Here is a 26,485-nt window from a genome sequence, read left to right as displayed (position 1 = left end):
TTTGAGGGAAGAAGTTTAAAAAGAAATTCAAGCTCTGTTTCGTAAATGAAATAAAGCAGAGATGGCAAAACTTTAAGTCCACACAGCACAGTGCTTGGCTCTTGCACGCATACTTAAGCTGGCTCGGGAACCAGGAGCTAAGTATCCATGTCAGTGCAGTATCTGCTTGAGCCTGCTAATTAAGCTTGCTGAGAAGAACTAATTACTGATGCAGCTTTACTGCTTCTGGGAGCTGAGCTAATACCACTATGCAGTACAACACATCAGCCCATTTGGAGCAGGATCAGGTAGCTGACCAAAGCAGGGCAGAAGCATGCCCTTAAGTAAATAATTCCTGATATCAAACAACAAATAAAGAGTCTGTTTCTTCAGCAGTGACCCCATGTGTGATCTCCCACAGACCTCCTCCTCCGTGCCTCCTCTGCCACATACGGAAAAACACTCTTGCAAGAGTGCCTGAGCAGGGAAGGACTTACTGAAAGACAGGAAAATAAGCACCTTCTGATTGGTAGCGTAACTGTGAAGGAGGGTTTGCACACACTGAAATCTTCTTCATTAACTCTGCAACAAAGCATCCTCATTTCCTGAGTTTTTGATTGCCACAAATACCATACTAAGTGCTCTGGTTAAAAAAGAATGCTTTAAGCCATCTTCCCCACACGGATTTCAGCTGCCGTAAAACATTCGCTTCCTATCTTGCTCTAACAGTTCTCCATAAGAATACTGCTAAAATTACATGGGAATCCAAACTGAGGGAAAAAAGCAAGATTGTAATCAGAATAGCAAGCCCTGTTAGGGCTAACAACAACTGCTGGTTACTACTGCTAGAAGATAACAGCAAGGCAGGCACAGTGCACCGCTGTGCACTGAGCAAGCACATACGGCAATATGCCTCTGTGGTCACCCTGTCTTTCCATCTCAGCTATCATCACTACATATTTTCTTTCCTTTCTCTGTTGCCTGTACCCCAAACTGCAAGCTTTATGGGACAGGAACTCTGTTTTATTTACACATGCAGCATCTGCCTAAATGACTCCCAAGACTGACGACTGTGGCCCTTCCATTTCCCAGCTTCTCCACAGTGGCACAAATAAACTAGATAATCTCTGAATTTTGTTTCTAGTTTATTACAGCAGCCCACAAAGCCTGGCAGTTCTCTCAGTAGTTTATACTTATTTCCAGGCTCGGGACTCTGTCACCCAGCAGAGCACCATGCTTTGCAGCAGAACACCACCGGCTCCTTTGCCAAAAGAGCTAGATGTCACTGCCTGACTGCCTACTGCAGAGCCTAGATGCTCTGTGCAAGCACCAAGCTGTGCTTCTGCAAAATCACAGCATGGGCCAGAAGTCTCTATCTTCCTTTAATATACATACCATACCTGAAAGAATGGCGCTTGAGCTTCTAAGCACTGTCACAATACAAACAACGACAATAACTTTTTACAGCCTGCCATTTCTGCTTGCACAGCTGTATGGACTGCAAAAGGTTATGCATATAAAATTGTTAGGTTACAGTTATTATCTTGTTAGAAAGAGCATTTTAAGTGTTTGAGGAACGAGAGGACTTCTTTTTATTAATATTTCAGTAAAACTATGAGTGTGCAGTACTTGCTTCTGATGTAGGAAAAACTAATTTCAACTCAGCAATCCAGCATAACTACATCCTCAAATCCCAACGTGCCTCCAAAATCTTAAAGACATAAAACTGGGCCATGGTCAAACTCTAACCCAACCTTCACTACTGCAGCAGAGATCTTCCACCGCCTAAACAAGCTCTCTAATTACAACTACGTGGAAATCTCTGCATGTCAGATATCAAATCTTTATAATCCCAATACTGATTAAGCGTATTTTAAAACATTCCTAACAACTATCATCATTACGGAGGACCTCTGACTGACCTATGCTGCAGACTTTTACTCTTCTTCCAATCGTTTCACTCCCTACCCACATCCCCTCTACAGCCTACCACAAAAGCATAAAAGCCTTTTTTTTTATTAAACTCTCATCTTCGATGGGCAGCTGAGTTTGGCAAACTCATGACACCCACTGTGTAGGAAAGACATACGCTTACCCCTACTTACAAAGCAAGTGTCAGAGTTTCTTTAAGTTTGAGAGAAGTATCAACTCTGGCTCTCCACCCAACATTACATGCACTTATAGATAATCTGGACAATGCTTACCAGAGAAGATTACCCTCTCAAGAAACAATAACCTGGATGAATTCTTCTCCTGGGATTTTCTACTGAGATAGCATTATCACAGTCCATAAATATCATCAACAGACTACGCCATCTCCCCATTCCTCTGCTTGAACATATCTCCCTGTTTGTACCTTTTGTCTTTTTCTCATTCTAGTCTTATACTCCCATTTCCCATATTTACTGTTCATCTCCAGATAATGACTTCTGTAACAAACAAGTTACAAGTGCTCTAGGTAAACGTTATGTAAATGTCAGAGGTCTTCTGCTTATCTTCAATCATTCTCTATCTATATTGGCTTATTGAGTAAATTATTTGCCAACTACTATTAGCCCTCTTTTCACTTATGTGCTGAAACAAGCTTTAAAAATTAAGTTAATAAAAGAAATGAGGATTAAGCACATCGGGTCTCACTAACATACTGAGCCTTTAGCAAGTCACTCAAGATTATTCCATGCGCTCTTCCTTAAGGGGGACACCCCTCTCAGCTAGCATGCTTCAGGATTACTTCCCCCGGTCCCACTCCCTCTGAACAACCGATCAGATACACGATAGAGTGCACCTGACCAAGTACTCACTGGCATTAGCTCACCACCCAGCCAGCACCACTACCCTGCTGCTAATACTTTTATTTCCAAGAGTAGGCACAATTCAGGCACATTACTGCACAATCGGTTTGCTGAGATGTGAAAACTCGGGTTCTCACTTGAGGTTCTTGGGCTTATTTCTGACCAAAAGGAAAAGCAGCGTTCAAAAGCAGCAATCTGAGGAGACTAACGACCCCATTGGCATTTAAATGGTTTGCCATTTTGCATGAGCACTTCTTATGGCTATTTTATATCTCATAAGTAGAAAAAAATTAACAGACTTGATTCACCACTCTTACTCCAGGGCAACTGTGCTTATTTCAATAGAGGGCTCTGGTGCAAAGGAGTAATGCCATTATGAATCACGACAAGGGTTTGTACTTGTGGTTTTCATGCACAGAACTTGAAAAGCTTTACAAGCAACAGTGGGAAGCACTGTTAACCTCACTGTACAAATAGTGAACTTAGGCACAGAATGCTGAAGTAATTATCCAAAGGTCACAGAGTGAGTCAGTAGTAGATGCGGGACAAGAAGCCACTTACGTTCACTCCCAAATTCTCTAATGGAGCATCCCCGCCTTCCTGCAATGAAGTTTTAAGTGTAAATCAATAATTGAGGTCACTGAAAACTTTCTGCATGCAGACTGTAGTGAAGTCATCCTTTAGGAAAGCACTGACAAAAAGCACAGAGCTTAATGAATTTTTCAGTGGTCCTTATGTAAGGATACAGCATTCCAGGAGGAGGTGAGAGGAAAGGACACTTGCTCAGGAAGCCCTGTAACAGGACTGCAGTGACAAATCATTACTCCCAGAACACTGCTCAAGGAAATGTAATGCTGCCATTTTCCAAATGCTGGGTTATAAAACCTTTCACACATACAATATTTAAAACCATGAATTACCTTCGAGAATGTATCCAAACATCTAACGGTATCAAGTCATGCTAACGGTTATCTGTTTATAGGTCAGGAGGGCAGTAAATTATTGCAACGGAAAGTAGTAAAGCCTGCATTGTATCTAGTTGTGCTGTTTAACAGGTGATAGTGAAAAGTAGGTGATGCATGGAAACTTCCAAGTTTTTATAGCTCCTGCCTCAATCTGTATTCACTTATATAAAGATGTCACATTTTTAAACATTTAAAAGTCAAATTGTCTGGAGAATAGATTCATATAAAATTTATTTTCAGAAACAGATATTTAGCCTACTGCTATCAGAGTTGATTGCTCTTATGTATAAGCTTTATTCAAGTTTCTTACAGGTTTGAAAATACAAAGACTGACATTTCAGATCCCATACTCAAGTGTGTCATTAACCAGAAATTGAAATGGGAACATTTCCACTTTCTCAGAAATACTCGGTTTGTTAGGGTGATAACTGCACTAACTGCTTTTGAGTTTTTGTGAAGCTACTAAATATAACTCACTTCAACACAGACAGGAAGGAGGAGTCACAATGGCAAAAGAAAAATCCTGAATTGGTGCCTTACCCAGCACAATGTGCCTTGAGAATTGAATAATTTCAAAGCTCTGCCAAAACAGCTATTTGTAAGTGGCTAATGGCAAAAATGTTTTATTCTGTTTATGTCAAAGACATGTTTGTCAGGCACTGGACAGCCAGACAAATCAGGGTCCAATTAGTTCAGTCAATTCCCCCAGTTTTATCCTTTCAGTCTACTTTGAGTTATTAAAGCATCAGAAATAAAATGCTACTGAGACAGCAATAAGGGAAATAAGATGTCAGAACTCTATTAACAATGGAATTTTCAGGATGTAATGTAAATAGAAAATCAAATTTATGCAAGAAATATATATCAGTAAGTAATACTCAATATAATCATCCTACATTTATCTTTAAAGGAGCTTTTATCTCCAACTGACTTAAAAAAAAAATAATGCTTCAATACATAGACGTATTGACTTCTTTGGAACAGTGACCATCATTCAGATTCAGATGCCTACCACTACAAGAGGATATTGGTCCCCAACTCAAATACTACAGTTGTACAAATAACAGTATGTGAGTAATTATTTATTCCACCCTTGACATTTAACCAACTCAGAGAGAAAGTGTGACAGTTAAGCAGTTGCAAGATAAAAAGAACCGGAAAATGCCACATTCAACTGAAATGACAGGAAATATTTAGGTAGACAGAATGTAATAAATTTGGCAGACTTACGGGAGTTTAATTGCCCCTTTGTGAAAAGGGATAAATACATGTAAAAACCGTAACTGTGAGGAACAGTTTTCTGTGAGGAAGAGCTTTCTCTTCGGGGTGTCAAAATCTTCATTACTTGAACACGACCATCACAGCAAGGACATTTTCTTGTCCCACGGCAGTGATGGTTGGGTTGGTGGCAGCCGCCTCCAGCTCAGTGCCAGGCTTCATGCAGGCACCAAGAGGTCAGCGGCCTCTGGCCCCAGAAAGGCTGCCACATATACCAGCAACTTTCTGGCCTTATGCTGGCTCACACTTGCTGACGCAGATAGTGAGATGTTGGCTACTTCAGGCAGCATCTGTCACCCAAATAATTAAACCTCATTTGCTCCCAGTAGAGAGTAGGATGCACTTTTTTTCTCCCCCTTACCACTGTGAAATAGAGCTCATCTGCCATGATGGCTGACAAGTCCCATGTTAGCTCTCACTCAAGCGTCTCAAGTCACCTTGTCTGTCGAACCATGATACAGAAAGATTTCTTCACTAACACAGAGGGCAAAAAATATTGGTGATTTCACCAGCACCTTCATGCAATAAGGAGAGTTTTTTTCCTCTGCATTTGTTTAAAAAATTACCAGCTCCCCATTTTATAGTGTTTCTGACATTTCAAAACATTCTTATAATATTCTTAAACTCTTTCTTACTAGTTTACTATAACAGAAGTATTCATCTCTAATTTCAATGTATTAACTTTCTCCTGTTGTGGAAAAAAAAAGTTAAAAGGGCATAATGAACATCCTTGCTTTTGCTAGGTCTTTTTGGCAGCCTGCCACCTGGAATATGCTCCCACACAGAAGTTTACACTCATGGGTCCAAAAGGTTGAAGACAAATTAAAAGGAATACTTACAAGATTTACTAATACTAACAGAAGGGATTAGTTCATCATGTAAACAGCACTAATGATGTGTCTGAAAATCAACAAGTCACACCAAAAAACCCACATGATCTTACTTATTACTTAGGATTGTACGCTTTGTGTTCGGTGTTGATCATCTTAGCGATGATGCCACCTAATCATTCATGAAAAAATAAAAGGAGTATCTTTGTATTTGGTAAAATAATGAGGATTTCAGAAAAAAAAGATGCCCAGATTCTTCTAAATTGAATCATCATCTGGATTTGAGTCACCTTCTGGAGATGCCTCATACTTCCACTCTTGCTTTCTGCAGAGGGACCCAAGAGTGACTGACGGTCGTATCACACACACTGTTAGGAAGAAGGAATGAGGGAGTAACTTTTTTAATATGCTAGTGTTTACTGAGCTACATAGCCTGACTGACAAAGCATTAAAAAAAAATACAAAACCACAAGCTTTGAAACACTTTTTTTAAAGAAAAATCTGTAGTCTTCTACATTTACTTCTGTACCTATAAATAAGCATGTTGTTACAATAACAGTACTTTGGATAAAACGCTATAACAGAATTAATGCTTAAAGAAACAGATAATAAGAATGCATAGATGCGTGTCTAGCCAATAGAAGACTCCAGTGTTTTTTTTCCTCATTTTACTTACAGAAGTGCAGGCTCTTCATTTCAGAAAACATGATCTTTTTTACCTCTGATTAATAAATATGCCCATGAAATGGATCATATATGTGCACCTGCCTTGAGTAATACAGCATCAGAGGTTTTTTCCCCATGTTGAGTACTTGTTCTTTGTAATCCAGCACAGTCAAAAAGACTACCTCTTTATACAAGAATTAACTTACGTACAGAGAAGTCCTGGACCAAGCGAGTTCCCCTTACAGTATCTTATACTTATTAACTAGACCAACATCTCATCTTTGCATTTACACAGCATTTTAAATTCACTGAGCTTACATGCTCTAACAGTGGGCATCATCTTCTACTTAAGGAGCAAGAAACTAAGACAGAAAGCAACTAAATAACTTGATGGCAAGACAGTAACAGAACAGAATTAGATCCCAACGCATCTGATTGCCAGCCCTCATCTACCTGGTAGACCACAGCAGCAGTCCCAGTATCACACTTGTGTGCAGAATTCTCATGGTCAGCACAAGTAATGAGAAATATTAATCAAAACTTGTCATGTCCCTTTAATGACATTCCCATGGATAAAATGAAAAACAAAGGCCCAAATATTTAAAGACCTTTCTGCACATGTGTCTGAAGTCTCCTTTCCTCAAGTGAAAAAAATAATTTCTCCATTTTACCTAAAGCTTCAGAATCTACACAAAGGACCTAAGATAACATGTCAAAAGGCTGATATCTGTTGATTAACTAGAACATTCGGGTGAAAAATAAATAAATTAAATTTAAAAAAATCAAACTGGTACTCATTTCTGTGTTAAGATTTAGAAAAAGTAGAAAATAATACAGTTTCCCAACCACAGGCAGTATTATACTCAAGGCTTGCTTACATGTATATCAAATCGAGTCAGTCTGTCTATACATTCACATGATGGTTGCACATGCTACCAGGCACACACGACAGGAGGATTTTTGCATTAGCAGTGCTGGTCAGATACACAAGCAAGTCCTTCCCACATATGGGCATGCATGCTGCTGCGTGAACAGTAGTGTGCATCCCAGGTCCTGTGCTCCTCTCAGCCGCAAACTCCCTAGGGACTCCAAGGCAGCATACCCACACTCAGTGCAAAAGTTACAGATTAAAATAACAGTTCTGTCTCCATCAATCCCATGCCTGAATGTACACCCTCATTACAAGGAACACTATCAAATACTCCAAAAAACACAAATCAGCAGGAGTCCCAGAGTGCCTAATTGAATGAGCACGGATGGATAAGTGTCCAAAAGGAAGAGTTGTGCTAAGAAGCTGTATTAACAGTGGAGTGTTGTGCTTCATGTAATGAATGCATGGATCTCAGGAAAAGAAGTGGTCTCCACAGCTATCAACTGAAATCCAAGAGTGACCTCAGTTGCTCACAGTCCGTTCTCCTTTGCAGTCTCATGAGCTCATTTAATGAGACAAGCTCTCTATTAAAATTTTCAGTCTCATTTTCTGTAACCATGAACATGAATGGTTCCTGACTTAAATGACATTCTTGATATGACTCAGCTTTTGTGCTGAGGTTTAAAAGTGACATTAGCCTGCAAGAGTGGGTCCTTGACCTAGCTGTAGAAGGCACCAAGATCCTTACTTCTTTGTGAAAAGTCCTCTGTCTGAAGTTTTAGAGCAGAGACTGTAAACTAACAGTCTTCAACTAAGGTACCAATGTTCATAAAAGAGCTCCAGAGAGTAAGAGGAGTTTTTGAAGTTACACACCAGAAAACATCTGTTCGGCCTGCTGCAGCTAACAGGATTGCTCCTGCTTACAGGGATAATAGATGGGGAAAGATGTAACATGGAATCAAATGGATCTAGTACAGATTGACTGGAAATTACTTTATTTCAAGGCAGAGACCAACCTCAAGGTAATCCAGTCTTCTGAGACAGGTCAGGGGACATAATTTACTTTGCTCTATTCTAAGTCTTACGAAATAGCTCAGCCAGCCTGATAAACCATGTATCTGTGGGGTTAGCTTTGACTACTTTGGTTTCAGATTGGCAATTTTCTTGCATAGACAAGAGAAACTCATGTATCCCTGTTTGTGTTGATGGTACTGTGAATCACCACTGGCACATGATGGTCCTGAACGCCTGCATAGTTTGTTTCTACCCACATTCCAAGCTCCAAAATCATAACAGCGAATTTCTAAAAAGAAGAAAAATGCCCATTACTATACATCTGAAAGTGGGACATTTTTGACATTTTCTGGCATCTGCCATGAATAGATGGCAACCAAAAATTGTTATACAATGATATTTAATGCATCAAGTAGATCAGAGATAGGTAACCAGGCTGTTCTAAACCACAGTCACACGCAATGTGTATACAGTCTTGCAATAAAGCTGTAGATGCACAGTCTGCACTGATGCCACTTCACCAGATTTCTGCTTATATAGGGAAATGAGTCCAGCAGTCTCAAGAAATTTATGAACTTGTCCTATCATGGATAAAATCTCAGGAGAAGAGTCCTTAAAAACTTCAAATGGCAAACTGCATCAGAAAAACTTTAAGTTTGAACTTTTTGCAGCTCAAAATGAAAAACTCAAGCTAAATCTTAGGGTATTCAGAACTAACTCAGAGAGATATTTCTGCAGGCAATCATCCTGGTACAGACAGATAACGAATTCCCACCTTCTTAGCTGAAAGAAAATTACAGCCCTGGCTCTCATGAAAAATCTTTCTGCCATACAAAGACCAACTTATAGTGCCCTGCACTGATAATCACCTGGCTTTCATTAAATAAAGACACTTCTAATTAAACAACCTCAACAACACACAAAAATGTGTGCTTTGCAGGCAAGAGATGGTAAGCAATTTATCTTTCAATATAATAATCACTAATATCACACTATCTGTAATTTAAACTGATGAATAAAGGTATTTAGGTTATGAAGACCTAAATTAGTCTACAGCCTCTATTCGTTTCAATAGTAAGAAATAGGAACTCTAATTCTTTCTGCTTTAAGAAATAAGGGTCCAGTTGTTGGACTATTGCTACTGCCCCAGAAGCATTTTCACTTTTTACCAAAACAGGTTCTCATAGGATGATCTTTCTCTTGAATAGGGTTGGTGAAGACAGAATACAGAATAGAGTCAGAAAAAATCAGGTTGTGAGAGAACTCTGCTAGTTATCTGGTTGAATCCTTCAAATTACATTAGGTCACTTGTTCAGTTAGGCTTTGAAGGTCTCCAGCACTGGTTTTCAACAAGTCAAGAACTTCAGGAATGTAATCTTGATCACAACACACAGGACCTGCCACACTTAGAGGAATCCAAGAAGTCTGTTATCAGGAACTGACAAATCAAGGAGGCTGGAATTACATGAGAAACTCAACTTTTGAAAAAGGCCAAAGACAGCAGTACCAAAGGGCACGTGCATAGATCAAATGCACTATACAACCGAAAGTGCCAGCATACGGGTCGGCAGCTGGGATGCTTGCACTCCCAACAGCTGTCAGGTAAACAGGTAACTCCACAAAGTGAAAAGCAGAACAGACGTTTTCTTAGAATCATAGAATATTTCAGGTTGGGTGATCATCAATATTTCATCTAGTCCATTCTCCCCTGCAATATGCAGGGCCATCTTCAACTAGATCCGGTTGCCCAGAGCACCCTCCAACCTGACCTTGAATGTTTCCAGGGATGGGGCATCTACCGCCTCTCTGGGCAACCTGTACCAGTGTTTCACCACCATCATGGTAAAAAATTTCTTCCTTGTATCTAGTTTTACACTTTATATGTTCCTCAAGGCCTGTAGCGTAATACAAAATCTTTCACTGCAAATGCAGTCTTATGAAGCCTTGCATTCAACTTACTCTCACTTCAAAGGGAGATTGAGAGGATGCTGGTGAGTACAGTCACAATGGTCTCTCCTAAAAGCCACTACGAGGGTTATACTGAAAAAACTGCAATATCTGATCTAAGAGTTTGTAAAGTGCTTCTCAAGGACTGGCAGTCCTGCTATGAACTTCCTTAATTTTCATAAAGATGCAGAGATACCATTTCACAATAGTAACAATATCGTCAGAAGTCTGCAAGGCCAAGAGAATGTTTTGCTGGAAAGGAAGGCACTGTCCTTTTTCCAGATTTATTCCTCAACCGAAAAAAAATACATACCAGAGATGAGAGTCCACCTAAGGAAAAGATTTCCACAGGAGGGACAGTTTTTAAAGCTAAGTGGATGAAACTGAAAGAGGCATCTTCAAAGAAAAGAAAAAGAAAATCAAAAGACCCTAAAGAGACCAGAGACAAGGCTGATTAAAGACAATAGAACAAAGAGAGATAGTGAACTGGCACAGATCTCAGTTTAGCAGTGAACTGCTCACACCTCGCTTAAGCAGTGAGCTGAGAGTGAAGTGCTTATCACCACGAATACAGCATCACTCGCAGCATGCAAGTAGAAGGGGCTTTTATGCGAGCCAAACGGTTCTACTATGGCACACATTTCCAGGGGACTGAACGCAAGTGGAGTTCTATTGTGAATGTTACGCAGATATTTCAATACTGATGTTTCCTTTTCGTTTAAATATTTATGTCCATCTGCAATTACTGTTTGGTGTTAGCACTTTTTAGAAGAGACAGGTAAATTAACTATGACTTGGTAATCTAGAGGTGAAAGGAAAAAGGATGATTTTTCTTCACCCTATTACAAGGTAATCTACTCCAGACCACTGTAAATTTGAAATATCATCTCTAATCACTTTGAACACACATGAAGCAGCACCCCAAGCCCGACAGTCTCAGCAGAAAACAAAGAATGAGGACAAAAACTTTTATCTCCCTTTTACACATCAGAGAGGCACAGAGAGAGATTGGAGGATTTGCCAAAAGTAACACAGGTAAGGCAGGGCTATTCCCTATATTTACTCATGCTAAAACTCTGCCTCTGTCTGGCCTCGTAAAATTATTCCAATACCCTTGGGTCTATAGTCAAATTAGTTATTTATTATCCCAGTTCTCAAGTATCTTTGATATGGGCTCATCCATTGTTCCCGTACAGCTGGGTAAACAGACAAAGTCAATTCTATCATTCAGGTTTACCTTATAGCATTCAAAACCCTTTGCGTATATGGGATTTTTTATTTTTTTTTTCTTTTAGGCAAGCTAAGAATGTGTTTAAAGGTGACCTGTGTTGCAGTGAGGAATGGGAAAGTTTGGGGACAATCAGAAAGCAAGGGCATCTGAAGCTTGACTTGTTTCAATATCCTTTTCAAAGGAAAAAAAATAATAAATCAAATAACCAATGTTTGAAGCTTTACTATGTAATCACCCTTATTAAGGCAAAAAATGACAATGATACAGCCAAGAATTTTAGTCACTGACATTAAAAGAAAACAAGGCTTTCTAGTCCTTGCAAAAAAAGGTTTCCTTTGGACTTTACTGTGAAATGACACCACAACTGTGTCAACAATTTTTAAGATGAACAAATGATTCAAGAGAAATAGTAACGTTCAAAAAACATAAAAAATATCCTCCCCACAAAACTTAATCTTCTTAAGATTTTTCACAGTCTTCTCAAAGCAGACCATGTCTTTCACTATGCTTGCACAGGGCTTTAGTACACCACAGTACCTCTCCTGATGAGGGCCTCTGGCATCACTGAAATACAAACACCAGACAGGATGCAGACAAAACAGTACACAACAAAGGGGGAGAGCAGATATCCCATTAAAAATAAATTCTTGATATTCCTTTCTGTCTACGATCCCACCCCCTATGTGGGCCATTTCTACACAGAGGGAAGAAATGAAGCTTAAAACACATACACAACAAGAATCTACGTAAATCAAGGGAATTAGCAGATGTGTTGATAATCTTCCACAAATAAGAAACAAAAGCTGCCAGCTGTACTTGTAAATACAAAGATTAATATTAATAGGCAATGCTGAGACTACAGGTATTATCTCTCTTTGAGGTGAAGTAGCTCAAGAATCCCAGTCCTGCAGAAATTCAGACGCCTGTCCAACTTTTGTGACTCAAGTCCTACCCTACACTGCAGAACATCTACAGACTCACCAGCAAGTGACTTGCCAAAGTAAACTGGATTCTTGCCACTGTTTGAGATGGCAGTGAAGCAGCAACTACGTAAGTAGGGCAGACCTGATTACCTAGAACAAGGGCAACTTTCTTTACGTCTCTGTGTAAAGCTTATGAAAATGGCAAAGACTGAGCATTTGGGAGCTGCAGAACATCCAAAAATATTTTTTTATAGAAGTTGTTTAACTCCATTTTAATATGGATGGTATTTTCTATTAACATCAGAGCAGGAGCCTATTGTACAGTAGAGCTCTTCCCTTCCTTTACACAAGAGCTATCTCTTTGAATCTCTCCGAGTCAACTTTAGTGACCACTTTAATATTCACTTTACAATTAATGCCTCTTTTTATGGGTTAGAAGAAGGTAAACCAATTTCAGTTCGGCTTCTAGGTATTGAATTTATTATAAAAAGTTATGTACTTAAAACTCCTATAATGAAACCAGAGGCATCATGAGATATTAACCTAGAGTTAACGCTGAGAAGGCCAGTTTGAATAATTCAATTCATGTCACCTTAAGTATCTTTTCAAATGGAATTAACTTTATCTCACAAAAAAGGAAGCTCCATGTTCCAGTTACTGATTATTGACTCCATGAGAGTTCTGTCTTAAATCATCTCACCACCATCTTCCCAGCAATTTTATTTCACTACTACCAGAATGCTTCTTTAAATTTTGAGGGCTGACTTCTGTTATAAAGAAGCAACATTAGGTCAGAGGAAAACGTGATTTCAGAATTGTTGTTACCAGTAGCTCATGCTAAAACAGACAAAAATAAATGTTAACACCAAAGTAGCTGCATTAGTTCAATAAAGCTGCAAGCCAGGGCTGCATTTCAGCCACATGCACACAGCTACTGCAGTCGTTTGCCTCCCATACAACTCCACCTCCTCTTGCAACAATGCCATACATGTTTGTTAACACTGCAGTTCTCTTGCCCTGTTAATTGTCTCATTCTAACACAAAGCCAAGCACTTAAAGATAGAAAGGAGATGCTTTCAAATACCTGTCTAAGCCCAGGGGAAAGTGACAGCTCATGGTCAGCGTTATTGTACAGTAAGAATGAGGGAGACAGACAAGCAAAAAACAGGTGATGTTAAGATATAGGTGTAGCATTAGAAATAAATTAAAACAAACAAGTAGGAAAAAGATGGGAAAATTAACAGAAATAAGAAAAAACAGCTCATAACAGGCAGAACAAAGAAGTGCTTCAGTGCAGAGTATAACTGTGCAGTCCTGTGTTCCTGGACGACACAGGAAAAATCAGAAAGACATCTTACACTGAAGCACAGATACCCTGGTAACATCAACAGTCACCTGAAACAGGAAACGCTGATTACCCCTCCTAGACAGTTCAAAGAAGTGAAAACTAGGTAGCAAGCTAGTATGTATTGATTTAAAGCCAGACATATCCAGGATTTCCTTAGCCCAGTCAAAAACAAACAATAGGGAAAAGATTCCCAATGATCAGGATTCAAACAAAACTCAGAAAGACTTCCTTTCGCTTAGTATTTAAACAAGGTGGCTTTTTTCAAAGGCGAGCTTAAAACAAAAAGAGTGAGAGCATAAAAGCTTCAGCAGGGCAGAGCAAGCTGGCATTGGCAACACTCAGAGCCGGAGGAAAGTCTTCCGAGTCTGTCCCCCTCCCAGTTCTTACCTCCCAAAAATCCCTCCCTGCTGCATTCCCCAGTGATATTCCCCCACGGAGGCCGACACCAGAATGCAAGCCCTGTGCCTGCCTCAACTACGGTGTTAAGGCAACACACTAACAGAACAAAAAGACCGACTACAACCCTAACAGCTCGCAGTTCAGATATTAAGGCAAGAGACAAAAATACAGCAGCAAAGAGTGTGTGAAAATAACAAAAATAGTCCAGCAAGAAGTAGCCCGGTGACTTTTCTTTTGTTTTGATAGCTATCATGTGAAGGAGTGGGTCAGGAAAAGAACCAACACAATGAGGCAGTCCAGCAAATGCCTCCACAGTTTGAGCTGTGAGGGGAAACATAGCATGAAGTGCTTGTTTGGAAAAAAAGGTAAGGATTTATAAAGCCAAACGCATTCAAGATATAAACAGCTCTATGCCTACCAGGACTGCATCGAAAGAAAATTGAAGAGGAAGGCTAGAAACAGTAGAAATATTTTGCAAGCTGTAAGAAAAAACAATTGAAACATGCTTTGACAGGTTTTTATCTATGCTTTGCACAGGGCAAGAGGGCCAGGGTAATTTCCAGGCTGAAATGTTACGGCAAACCCCAATATATCTGAATTTGCATTTGCGGACAAAAGTAAGTATAGAGAAAAGAAATACTGGTATCAAACCTTGACAGAACTTTGCACATGGAATCAGAAAACAAGTTCAGAGAAGTCTCTGTGTACACACTGACAGAGTGATTAGGAAGGCAGAAGAACAATAGGAGATGAAGGTGGATTGCTGTACCATCAATGCTGATTTGACAGTTAACAGGCTGAAGGTTTCTTATTATCTGCTTCTTCTATACTTTAGCACTGTAAATGTGATTACACCAGATACCTTTACACGAGGTGCTAACCTAGTACAAGATATGTGTATTTAAAGTTGAAAGGCTAAAGATGAAAGGTTAAGCACCACAAAGCCAGTGAGAAGAATTGGCATCATCCCGAACACAGCTGCTACAGACTACAGGTTGGAATATTTGGGCTCCTGCAGACTGTTTTCCACAGATATCCCCAGCAAGTTGCATAACACAGGCAAGAACACAGGCATCATCCATTCTCAGAGAAAAAGGTTCTTGTTCTGAACTCAATGCCATCACAAAATGGATGGCAGATAAAAGTACAAAAGAATGGAAATTAAATGTTTATAAAGGCTAAAAGCCTGACAAACACTTCAATGTCCAACAACATATTTTACAAAAAAAAACCCCAAAAAATAACAAAAAAAACCCAAACCACCAAAAGCATCAGCAGGAAAAAAATTATTCTTGAAGCTGATGAAGTCAGAGAAGTATTGCTACCTGCTTCCTGAACAGCATTGGAAATGTACCCCTTCCTTCACAGGCTCCTGAGATGAAGTATCTGTCTCTGCAGTGCTGTTAGTAGAGAACCACTGAGCAGCCAGAATCAGGCCACCTTCTGGATACTCTGTGCTGATGGCTTTACTTCTAGCCCTATTATAAGCCTTTAAGACTCTTCTAGCAAAAGAAAGGATCAAGGGCCCAACCTATTAAAAAAGGCATAATCTTAGGTAGGGTAGACTCTAGATATCTGCAGATGGAAGCTGCTTAAAGAGAACAGCAGTTAAAAACATTAGGTAGAGTACTTGCATAAGTAGCATTCATTTCCAGGGTATAACCCGCTATAACTGGGGATTCAAATCAAGACTATCCAGCTATCAGAAAAAACTCTCAAGCAACCATGTCTGCAAGTCTTTAGGCCCATGCATCTGAGAAACATTTTATCACTTAAGTTAACATGTTGTATCTCTCGACAACATCTTCTGTTTTTCAACTGCATATATAATTATAGGTAGCTCAAATCAGATGGGGTGCCTCACAGACTTGGGAAAGCACTTATGACTAAATACATCATCTGTAATGTCCTTTTCAATCATCAAAAGCCACAGGGAAAATTTGAAAGGCTGTATCTATAGTGATTGCAATTATTTTACTGTTTAAGAAACATGACAGAAAACAGAAGAGTATCTTTACTGTTTCCTTAGCAAAGCCATGGGTTCCTATGATTCCTACTCCGTTACAACACGGTCAGTTAACTTCACCCATTTTATTGACCCAAAACACGGGCTTTTTTTTTTTTTTGTTTTCCTGCAATCCACGTATTAAGGCAAAGACTCATGGAAAGCCAATCACAAAACAGTATTAAATGGTGTTGCAAGACACCACACTTAAAGTTGCAGTTCTAGTAAAAAAGAAAACATGTCTTAAAGATGTCATTAAAAAGGGAGATGGGAGAAGAGAACTTACCTTCTGCTCCTTTTCCTTGGCAGCACTGAGTTCAGAAAGGGAGAGCGATAGTTTTTCCTGCTGCTCAGCTAGGTACTTCTGATAAAGACTCAAAAGTTCCTGGCATTCTCTGTACTGCTGCTGCAGAGGTGAGACATCAGAAGTTAAGGGAAAAATATTCTTTAGCGAACAGTAAAGAGTCAAATAGATACCAACTTAACTCTGCGTAAATCTGATTTAGATCCATAACAGTTCAATTTAAAAACAGATACTGTGTGTTTGAGTACTGCCTAATGATGATAAATCTGCCTAGAGATGAATGTTCAAGTACAACCTTTTTTCTACTCAGAGAGTGGAAAAAGAAGGATTGCACCAAATTCTTTTATCATTGGAAAAGGGACAGCAGCAGGCGGCAGGTGATGACATTGTTTCAGCTGGAACAATTACAACCCTGTGATTTGTATTCAGCAAAGCCAGACATTACCAGTGTTTATTTATAAATAAATAAATAGCCAGCCAAGTAAGTAAATAGCCCATTTTTAAGCACAGACATGGATTCACAAGCCCACATGCCCAAATCCAATCTCTTTGCTTGAGCACCAACAGCTCCAAGACCCACAGCCACAGATGCAGCGCTGCAGGCCTTTCAGAAACCAGCAATGATTTTTGGACAGTAATCTGGAGAAGCAGCAACTGTGGTGTTTGCAAGGATATTAGCAAGCAACAGTGTCCTGCCTTGCTTGCAGCATTGAAATTCCAACAGGAGATAAATCTGCTCTTCACCTGTCATTGTGTAATTCCCTCCCTTGCTCATGTAGCATGGTAAACCATTTATGCTCCCCTCTCTCCCCCCTCACTTTTAATTATGCATGCAGATGGCATAAGGGCTCGCTGTCCAAAGAGATTACTCTGAATAAATACTTTAATAACAAGTCACCGCAATTAAGGTAGGGAACAAAAACTTCTTCAATCTATAAAATGGTGTTGAGTTACAGATTTCCTTAACATTTTTATGATCTAATCATTGCTTCTGGGCAAATTCATGTTGCAATCATTTTTGCCAATCATGGCCGCATAAATAACTCACTGCTTTGTTATTCCCTGTTATGACCCTGAGTTTTTTCTTTTTTTCTTCTTTTTCTTCTTGTTCTTTGGGAGGATGATGGGGGGGTTGCCAGGGGTTTTTCTTTGTTTGTTTGGTTTCCTTTCCTTTAACTGAAAGGCTACACAGAGAACAAGTGAAACATTTAAGGAAGGAATGGGAGGTTATTAAACCCCAATGTTTAAATCAATCAGGAGAGCTCCTAGAATATCTTTGCTCAGCACCTGGAAATACGGGAGGGTACAAACAATGGCCTAAACAAGCTAACTGCTTTCCAGAGCCAGCCTGCCTGAAGCCTGAGCTGTTTTACATTTCAGTTCATTTTGTCAGAGAGCACCAAAAGGCTCAAGTGATTTGTGGTGGTCTCAGGAGTATCTGCCAGCTATGATGTATATAAAAGGAATTTTTTATTCCGGTTGTAACCATAGGCAGTAATGTTTATAGTAGGTGAACATATTAGCCTGGACGCAGGGCATGAATTTTACTCTAGAAAAAGCCAGTTCATTTATACAGCCTAAGAGTTAAATGTCGGTATTTGAAGACAAATTATAGGGAAATTCATTTAAACCCATGTTATGTGGCAGAATATAAAAACAGACAGTCCTATCTTTATCAATTTTTTACGGCCTTCTTAATTCAGTTTCTTCCAGCAACCCCCTCCCCACAAAACAGATTCTACTTTCTTCTCCCTCCAGCTAGCAGACTGCTGGCAGAAGGAACGAGTACCCTAAACAGCCTTGGGGCACACGACTGATGGCCACACACCTACCCTCACTCTTGCCACCCTGTTAATATCAGTCCTGCTGGAAAGCTAGCCAAGATTGCCCTCACTCCCCAGCTTAAGCTTAGCACAGATATGGTGCAAGTGTGCCATAAAAGAGATGCCCAAATTGTGCTTTACAGACTGCAGAGATCTTGCTGTGCACATGATGCCACCACCTCTTGTTTACAGCTGCCAAATTTATTTAAAATACAGCTTAAAACATGACATGTAAAATTAACATTAAGAAAGCATGCAAGCAAAATCCAGATTGTCCAAAGGTCAATTACGCGATTATGAGTGAGAAGGGCAATAGTTAACATGAGCTTTAACGGCAGCTGAGATATCCCCGAAATTATTCTAAGATTCTGTCAACATCGTAACTGTTAAAGCTTCCTGTATTGGAAGATTAAAACCTTATTCATTCACCCAATCAGTCTACATTAAGCAATGTATTTTTACAGACAACATAGTCTAAGAGTCCGAAGCCCTGCTTTGCTTACTAAGTAAGTAAACATGAAGCTTCAAATAGGAAAAAAAACTATGTTCATCTGTTTAGGACACATACAGAATAGCTCTAGGTATGATAATTCTCCATAATGTTCTGGTACATTTACTGCAGAATATGTTCTTAAGGAAAAAAAAAGCCTTAATATTAGATCTCACTCTTCCGTTCTATTGAATTTTTGCTAAAAGCAGCAAGATGATATCTTTTTTTTCCCCTAGAAATTAGCCAGGCAATATACAACACTGCCACAAAAATATTTAAGTCATTCAGGTAGAATAAGAGCATGCATATACTGTGGCAATACAGTCTCTAGACAAATACATAGGAAACAACAAATATTTTCATAATTTGCTTCTTAAATAAAGTCTTATAAGGGTGTAAAAAACCATATAGGACAACAAGTCCTACAGATTTGCATCCATAGAAAAAGTAATATGCCCAAATGCTCACATCAGATATTTCTTCATGTGTTCAGCAGCACAAATATTGGATTTACAAGATGTTAGTTACCTGAGAGAAGTGGTACTTGGCATTTCACTAAACTGTAATTTTATGTCAAAGAAATATGCCTTTGAATGTATCCAAGTAATACATTTTATGCAGTTTGTTAGTAAAGTATGAAGGTTGTACATGGCAGGGGGAAACAACAAAAAAAAACACCACAAAAAAAATCAGAAATGCAAAGGTTAAGATTTCAACAGCCATATTTACATGTCATGCTGCAAGTACTATATACTTTACAGAATAAATTAATTAATTTCATCATTGAATGTAAGTCACAGAATTAAGAGTTCGTTTATGGCTCTTAAGAGATAATAACCTCAGTGGAGATAGAGTTGGCTTTGAGAAGAGGGACGGCTAGCATGCAGTGGTGGCACACTTACAGAGGCCAGCAACAGATTTCCAGGGAGAGGGGTGTTAGGCAGGGAACAAAGAGCTTTTTCTTAGGGGTGAGGTTTCATGAGAAGGCACAGCCAGCCTAATGCTCAACTGCTGCCAAAGACACACTCTCGCTTACCCCGCAGTCTCACTCCCTCCATCTGCACCAGCTCTGCAGCTCTCCCAAACCTCTTACTCGCTCCAAGGGCTCAGCAAACTGACCCAGAAACACAAAGGGTCAGTTAAACGCAAGAGCTGGCACGAAGCGAGCAGAGGGAATAGGTTGCTGGGACAGGGGGACGCCTCTTCCAGCAGCAGTGACCTGTCTCGTAGGGTCCATTCACCTTACAAAGTCTCAACCCAACTCTCTCTCCAGTTCCATTCTTAAGTCTCAGGCTTTTACATCTAACACCAGCTACTCCCAGCTTACCCATTGCTGAAATGTTTTTAGCCCTCTCGAGCTGAAGTGTGACAGACAGCTACAGTTCCTTGCTTCCTCAGAATCGGGGGGGGAAAACGGTGGGAGGAACAAGTACCAACCACTAGCATACCCACTGACCTCCTGTACGCTGCTTCCACTGCCTCTTTGACTATAAGTAAAGCCCAGCTTAAAATATGAAGCATTTTGGTTTAGAGCATCCAGCGATTTCCTAGAAAGCTTTTGAGTTCCACACATCAGCCTCCACATCCTTACCGTGAGCAGTGTCCACACTACAGCAGTTCAAACACCAACTGGTCTCTTCATCTAGAGTCAATGTTTTAAAAATGTTGCCAATTCCAGGGTGCTCTGCAAGGACTATTTGCTGAAGTTCTGCCTTTCTCAAATCGCTTCTTGTAAGAGGGGAGGGGAAAAAAAAAAAAAAAAAAACAGGAAAAAAAGATAGGACTTTTTTTTTTTTAGAGATAAGTTTTTTTAGCTTGTGTCATTCAAGGAGAATTGTTTGGGTTTACCTCCCTTTTTTTTAAAGAAACAAAAAAATTAAAGCAGCCTTCAATCACAGGAATTTGAGGCTGGAAAAAAGGTTTCAAAAAAACTCCAAGGGATAAGAACACAACTAATGAAATTTTTTTTTAGCAATCAAACTAATAACAAAGGCTCCGTTGTATTTTCAGAGCGGTTGTGAGGACTCCTCACCTAGTGACTCCTTCCTCAAGGGCTTGTCACAAGCATTTCTGGGACAGGCATAAGCCCTAGTATTCCCTTTTTAGGCATGGAAAAGCTGGGGCACAGGAAGTCTTCAGGCATGTCTGTGCACCCAGAGGCAGCCCAGGAGCCCCATGCTCCACAAGCCAGCACCAGTACACAGGTCTTGCAGCTGCAGGGGAAGTTTGCACAGCTCAGGCACAGCACTAACAGACCAGATTCATCTGGCACCTGATTAGCTTAAAGTGCACTTTGCCTGCATTCACCCATGCAGAAAAGCCCTAAGAGACTTCCCAAGCATCAAACAAGATGCCCAGGGATGACCGATTCCCATAGTCCCTGACTGTACCTCTGACTTGGACTGTCCTTTCATTCAAGGCTGCATAATCTTATCTATGTACAGAAGAGAACACAAGAGCTAAATCTCCATCTTCAGCAACAAGATGCTCCAGTCCCATCAGCCCCTATATCCAACAGAAGATTCTCTAGAGAGTCAGAGCTATTACAGAGTTATGCAAAGATGAATAAAGCAAGCAAAGGAAGGAAAAAGTCAAACAAGAACAAGTTAGATTTAAATTTAAATAAGATGGCAATAACTTACACTTTGTGGTAGAGATACAAGAAGCCTTCAGGGATATGATTTCAGCGCATGATGAAGAAAGCTTTTTGACATTTGCAATCATAATCTAGTAGCCACAAAACACTTTTTTTTTTTTTAAATCTGTGCTTAAGGACATGCATCTAGAAAGCCAACTAGTTATCATCATATTGGCAGTTTCAGCAAAGACCAAACTTCTTCACTGCCTCAGGTAGTCCCTTCAAGACAAAAGCTGTGAAAAAAACCAGACGCTCAGGAAGTACCACGGACACTAAGTTGCTGGAGCGAGGTTGAACACTGGAAGAGACGTCTCCAGTCTCCAGAGAAAAATCTATTCAGGTAAGTTGCAGCCAGACATGAGCTCTTCTGCCTGCCCTCCAACTAAGTGTGTATAAGCCAGACCTATTCAAGGAGCTGCACACAGCCACAGTACCAAGCATTTCTTGCCTGATGTAATTTACCTTGCTTTGATATTTTAGTGGTTTGGGTTTTTTTCAGTTTGACTGCAACACCAACTCTACACCATTTCCAGAATGCAGCTGGACTGCGTCTGGCAACTTGAACCGTGTAGACACACCTCTGCATCTATAATGTTGACTCTTTGTATTACTCTGGCATCCCACTGCAACATTACTTAGTAGCCCAAAAATGCCTTAAAATGCTGCTGCAGTAGTAAGAAAGCATTACACCAAACTCAAGCAAAGGCTAAGACCCAAAACAGCTGAGTCTCCAAATAATAGATACTATACCTGTATCTACATCTAAGGCTCAAGCTACACGTAAATGCTCCTGATACAAGGGAACAGAATTTGCAGAGTCTGCAGAGCCCCAAAGGCCTGTGATGGCATCGTGGCAAACTCCACTACAAGTGTGCTGAGTTTGAAGTGGGCCCACATTTTTCCATGCATCATCCAAGCATATATTTTTCAGTATTTTGACACATGAGGCAATGAGGTTTATTTTCTACCTTAATATTTTGCATATCAATAGGAGAAAGATACCATGCCTTTTGGGAAAGAAGCAATATGTATGTCATTCTGATTTCCACCTGCAGGCTCTCTTCTTCCTAACCAAAGAAAGGATTAAAATAATGCAGCTTCAACTACTTACATATGAATGTAAGTCATATGAATAAACTGCTGGTATTAATGAATTAACATCTAAAAGGAACATTTTAAAATATAAACTAAGATATTCTAAGCTCTTTCCTTTAGCATTAAACAATTACTCACTTCATTGGAAGCTGACCCACATTTAATTTTAAAATACAGCTTGTGTTTAATATATATACCAGTCCTGCACTCTCATCTCAGAAAAGCAACAACAGGACTGCATTTCGGAAATCAGAATATCCAGGCAACAGATCAAAGTCAACCCTAAAACGTTTCTTCTGCCTTTAAAATTAAGAGAAATAAAATAAGTGGCCTGAACCTATGTGAATCATTGTTCTGTGAAAGGGTAAAGACTAGTAACTTCTATGAAGGTTTATTATCTAAACTCTGAAGAAGCTGCAAAGACGGAAGGTAATAAAATGTTTTATGAACAACTTCACTTCGCTCGTTCTTATATAACTGAGTTTATGTGGACTCCTTGGCACGGTGTTGCTAAGAACCTGTAGGGAACTTTCTGCACATCCACTTCTCAATGTATTAAAGAAATCATCTGGTGCGGGTCTGAACCTTACGAGCCTTCAATTCAAAACACAATCTCTTTCTGCTCCAAAATCCTCAGGAAGCACATTTCTGAAAACACTATAAAAAAGCAAGTCACATACAATAAGATAGAGAGATCTCCAATCTGAAGCCCAACAGTTACATTTTAATTTACACTTGAATATTTTAATGTTGTTATCCAGGCAGTAAATTAACTCAAGATGCAAGAATAAAAAGAGAAGATGCATAGGGAAAAAGGTCACAAGGTCCACAAAAGTTAAGAACTTCTCTTCTCTTTGAAGCATCAGCATTATGTTGTTGAATACCACAGCTCTCATATAAAGGAATTGCTTAATACATTCCCATTCTGTTTGAAGGGAAATTAAATTTACATTCTTTGGGAATATGGTATTGTAATTAGTTCATGACTTGATTACACTTTGAAGTGAGCCAAGACTGCATATGGCGCATACAAATTAGTTAAGTTATGGTTACCTACGTAAAGAAAAGCTACAGAGTTAAGAATAAAGTTAGGGACAAAGCCAGGATGGTCCTTTGGAGCTTTCAAGGAAGCATATGTAAAACACCAAATTCAAATCTAGTCTCTGGACTTACTGATGTCAGGTGGGAACAGAAATAAAAAACTGCAGTTTCCTAAACAGCTGAATTAGTTGTTTTCGAACAATAATCTTTCCATCTCCACCTATACCACCTGCAGGGCAACTGTTAAAATTGATCCAAAAAAAAAAAAGGCAGTAAAAGATAAAAGATTTCCTACACTGGTTAAATTTGCCCGTATGATTTATTCCTGTTGCTTATAATTTTTTGTTAATTTCTTTTATAGATGGTCTGAGTTTTATATCATCTACCAAGATGCTCTGTTCCACCCAGATGATGAAATTCCCCAAGTTCACTTTAAAGATACTGAAAAAATATTGATATGCACAATACAAATACAGTGCATCTAAAATGGGTGAAACAAAAAGGTAGCCAGTATGATTTAAAGAGAGCAAGGAAAGCATTTAAGCCTAAAACTAATTCCCAACATAGCACATGAACTCAGAGAAGTTTCTATCATACCTTCAAAATGCAAAAGCTGTTTAAGGTACCAGATTTGATCCTACATATTGAAAATCCTTTCCACAGGATATGCCAATCAAACTGGACAGCTTATCTGCCATGTTCTCTGGTTCAAAGGTGGGTAAGGACAAAAATATCACACACCATCATATGCCAGCAGATGTGCCTGGATCAATAAATGCAAATACCATCTCAGAGCTTGCACTTTCCATTCCAAGTGGAAACACATCTCCAGCCTTACCTTCATTAATACAAACAAAATGATACTTACAAGCAAAGAAAAAATAAAATAAAGGTTTATTCTGCAGTCTGCCTGTGCTAACAGCTTTCTTCTAGTGAAAAGGAGGGAAGAACACAACACACAAAAGGCAAGTTGTGCCACTGTGCACACTGGTAAAAACATGCCTTTTCATAACAAAGACCATAATAAGAATTCTTATATAATAATTTTCATAATAAAAACATACGAGAAAAAATAAGAACCTGAATACACAAACTACAGATCCCACATATCTGTAAGGCTACTTCCTGGCATGGGCCACAAATTTTTTTTTAGTTTTGGATTAAGACCTGCAATGGCAGGAGATCTTCTTTCACTAGCAAGAAAGAGTTCGTTCAGAACATACTGGCTCTTTCAGGGGAGCTCTGCCAACGTCTATAGTGACTTCCAGGATTTAAAGATTTCCTTTGGCATTTGCTTAGACGGCACAGCTACCCAGTTTCTTCCACTGGAAACTGTTAAGAAACTTGTTACTTATGTATTTGTCTATCAGCCGGTAAATGTATGATCCTTTTTTATGGAAAAAGGGAGCCTGGAGACTCAGCCATATACAATTTCTGTGCAAAACAGTCCCAGCATCTGAGAACAACACCACACATTTCATCATGTACGACAGAAAATAATCTCAACCTGTGCTGTGTGAGAATATGAAGCCAAAAAAAAAAAAGTAACACACCTATCACCATCCACACAAAAAGAGTGCTATTTTTGCTTTTTACATATTTAGAGTGCAAAATTAAACAAATAAAAGGAACACTGCATAATTTAGCTTTCATTTTCTATCAAATTGCTCATAATTGTAACCATAAAACGGTAATATTCTACCATATGTGCATCTGCAAAGCCGACAAAAGCACTGGTCAGCCCCTGCGACAAGAAAAATGAACCTGTCGCTCCACCTAGTGACCTTGCTGGATATTACCACTCTCCTAACAACTTGCACAGAGCGCTTGTCAAATTTTGAGGTTAATTTTGTTACAGAGAGGGATCTAACACACCACTTTGAAAGAGGAAAAATCCACCGTGCAATCCTCCTGCTACCGTCCTTCCTCAAATTACACTCCCCTCCATCCACACGGGCAGTCACAGCTTTACATAAAATACCCACCACTGGAAATACCTGCTGGTTTAGTCACAGGTCTTTGTGAGAATTAAAAAAATCTTTCACAGTAGCCACCGTTACTGTTTACACAAAGCCATTTGTCGTATCAGTGCTACTCGATATTAAAACAGCCATGTTCTTCACTCTAATTTGACAACAGAGCTCCTGGCAGAGGCCTGAGGAGAGATAAGGTGCTTTTAGCCTATATGGGAATTGAGGTATCTGAGAGAGGATGCTCAGCCTGTTATGTTTAGACACAGCAAGAGGAGTTATTTAACAGGATAAATGTGAGCTCAGAGTCAGATGCATGGAGGAAAGGGGATGAAGAGGCAAAAGAGAAATGGAATGTAAAATCTGAACTTAGGGAGAGCAGAGCTACAGCATCTCCATCTCAATTAAAGAACATGCATAGTAAATCAAAAAGGTGTCTGCTTTGCAGGCAATGAGAATGTAAGATCACAAAACATCAACTCGTTTTATAACAAAGCTAATCAGGTTTGGTCTTGGTTACTATCAGAATGGGGATCACCTGAGAATACACAGTGGTGTCTGTCTTGTTGCTTCCTTGCAGGAAACAATCCATCATCACTCTTAATTTTATATACTTGATGTGTCTCACTGAACCTTTTCCTTACAGCCTTCAAATGGGAATAATGCTGACGGAGAAAAGCAGACTCTCCTTCAGCCAAGCTTCCACTGCTCTCAGAACAAGAGATTCCTCATTCGGGTCCATACAGGAAAGGAAACCTGGCCACTATGGGGAATTCTTGTTTGCTGCTTCCTCACGTGGTTGCCTCTCTGTATCGGTCTGCATCCGGCTTGGGTATTTCAACTTTCTTTTTGCACCTTTTAAACTAGGACATACTC

The 26,485-nt window shown here is 39.5% G+C and overlaps 1 protein-coding gene across 6 annotated transcripts in view; it reads right to left on the bottom strand.

Moving 5' to 3' along the window:
• KIAA1328 (KIAA1328 ortholog) overlaps positions 1-26,485 on the bottom strand; it is a 180,661-nt gene that overhangs the window by 94,237 nt on the left and 59,939 nt on the right. For all 6 annotated transcript variants that reach the window (XM_063319394.1, XM_063319390.1, XM_063319391.1 and 3 more), the window contains one exon: positions 16,535-16,662. In XM_063319394.1, coding sequence (XP_063175464.1) covers positions 16,535-16,662 — 128 coding nt within the window. The remainder of the gene's footprint in view (positions 1-16,534; positions 16,663-26,485) is intronic.

This window comes from Chroicocephalus ridibundus, chromosome Z (genome assembly GCF_963924245.1).
Source record: "Chroicocephalus ridibundus chromosome Z, bChrRid1.1, whole genome shotgun sequence".
Lineage (NCBI taxonomy): Eukaryota > Metazoa > Chordata > Aves > Charadriiformes > Laridae > Chroicocephalus > Chroicocephalus ridibundus.
The sequence above is the reverse complement of the archived record's forward strand: the minus strand, read 5'-3'. Positions and strand labels throughout refer to the sequence as shown.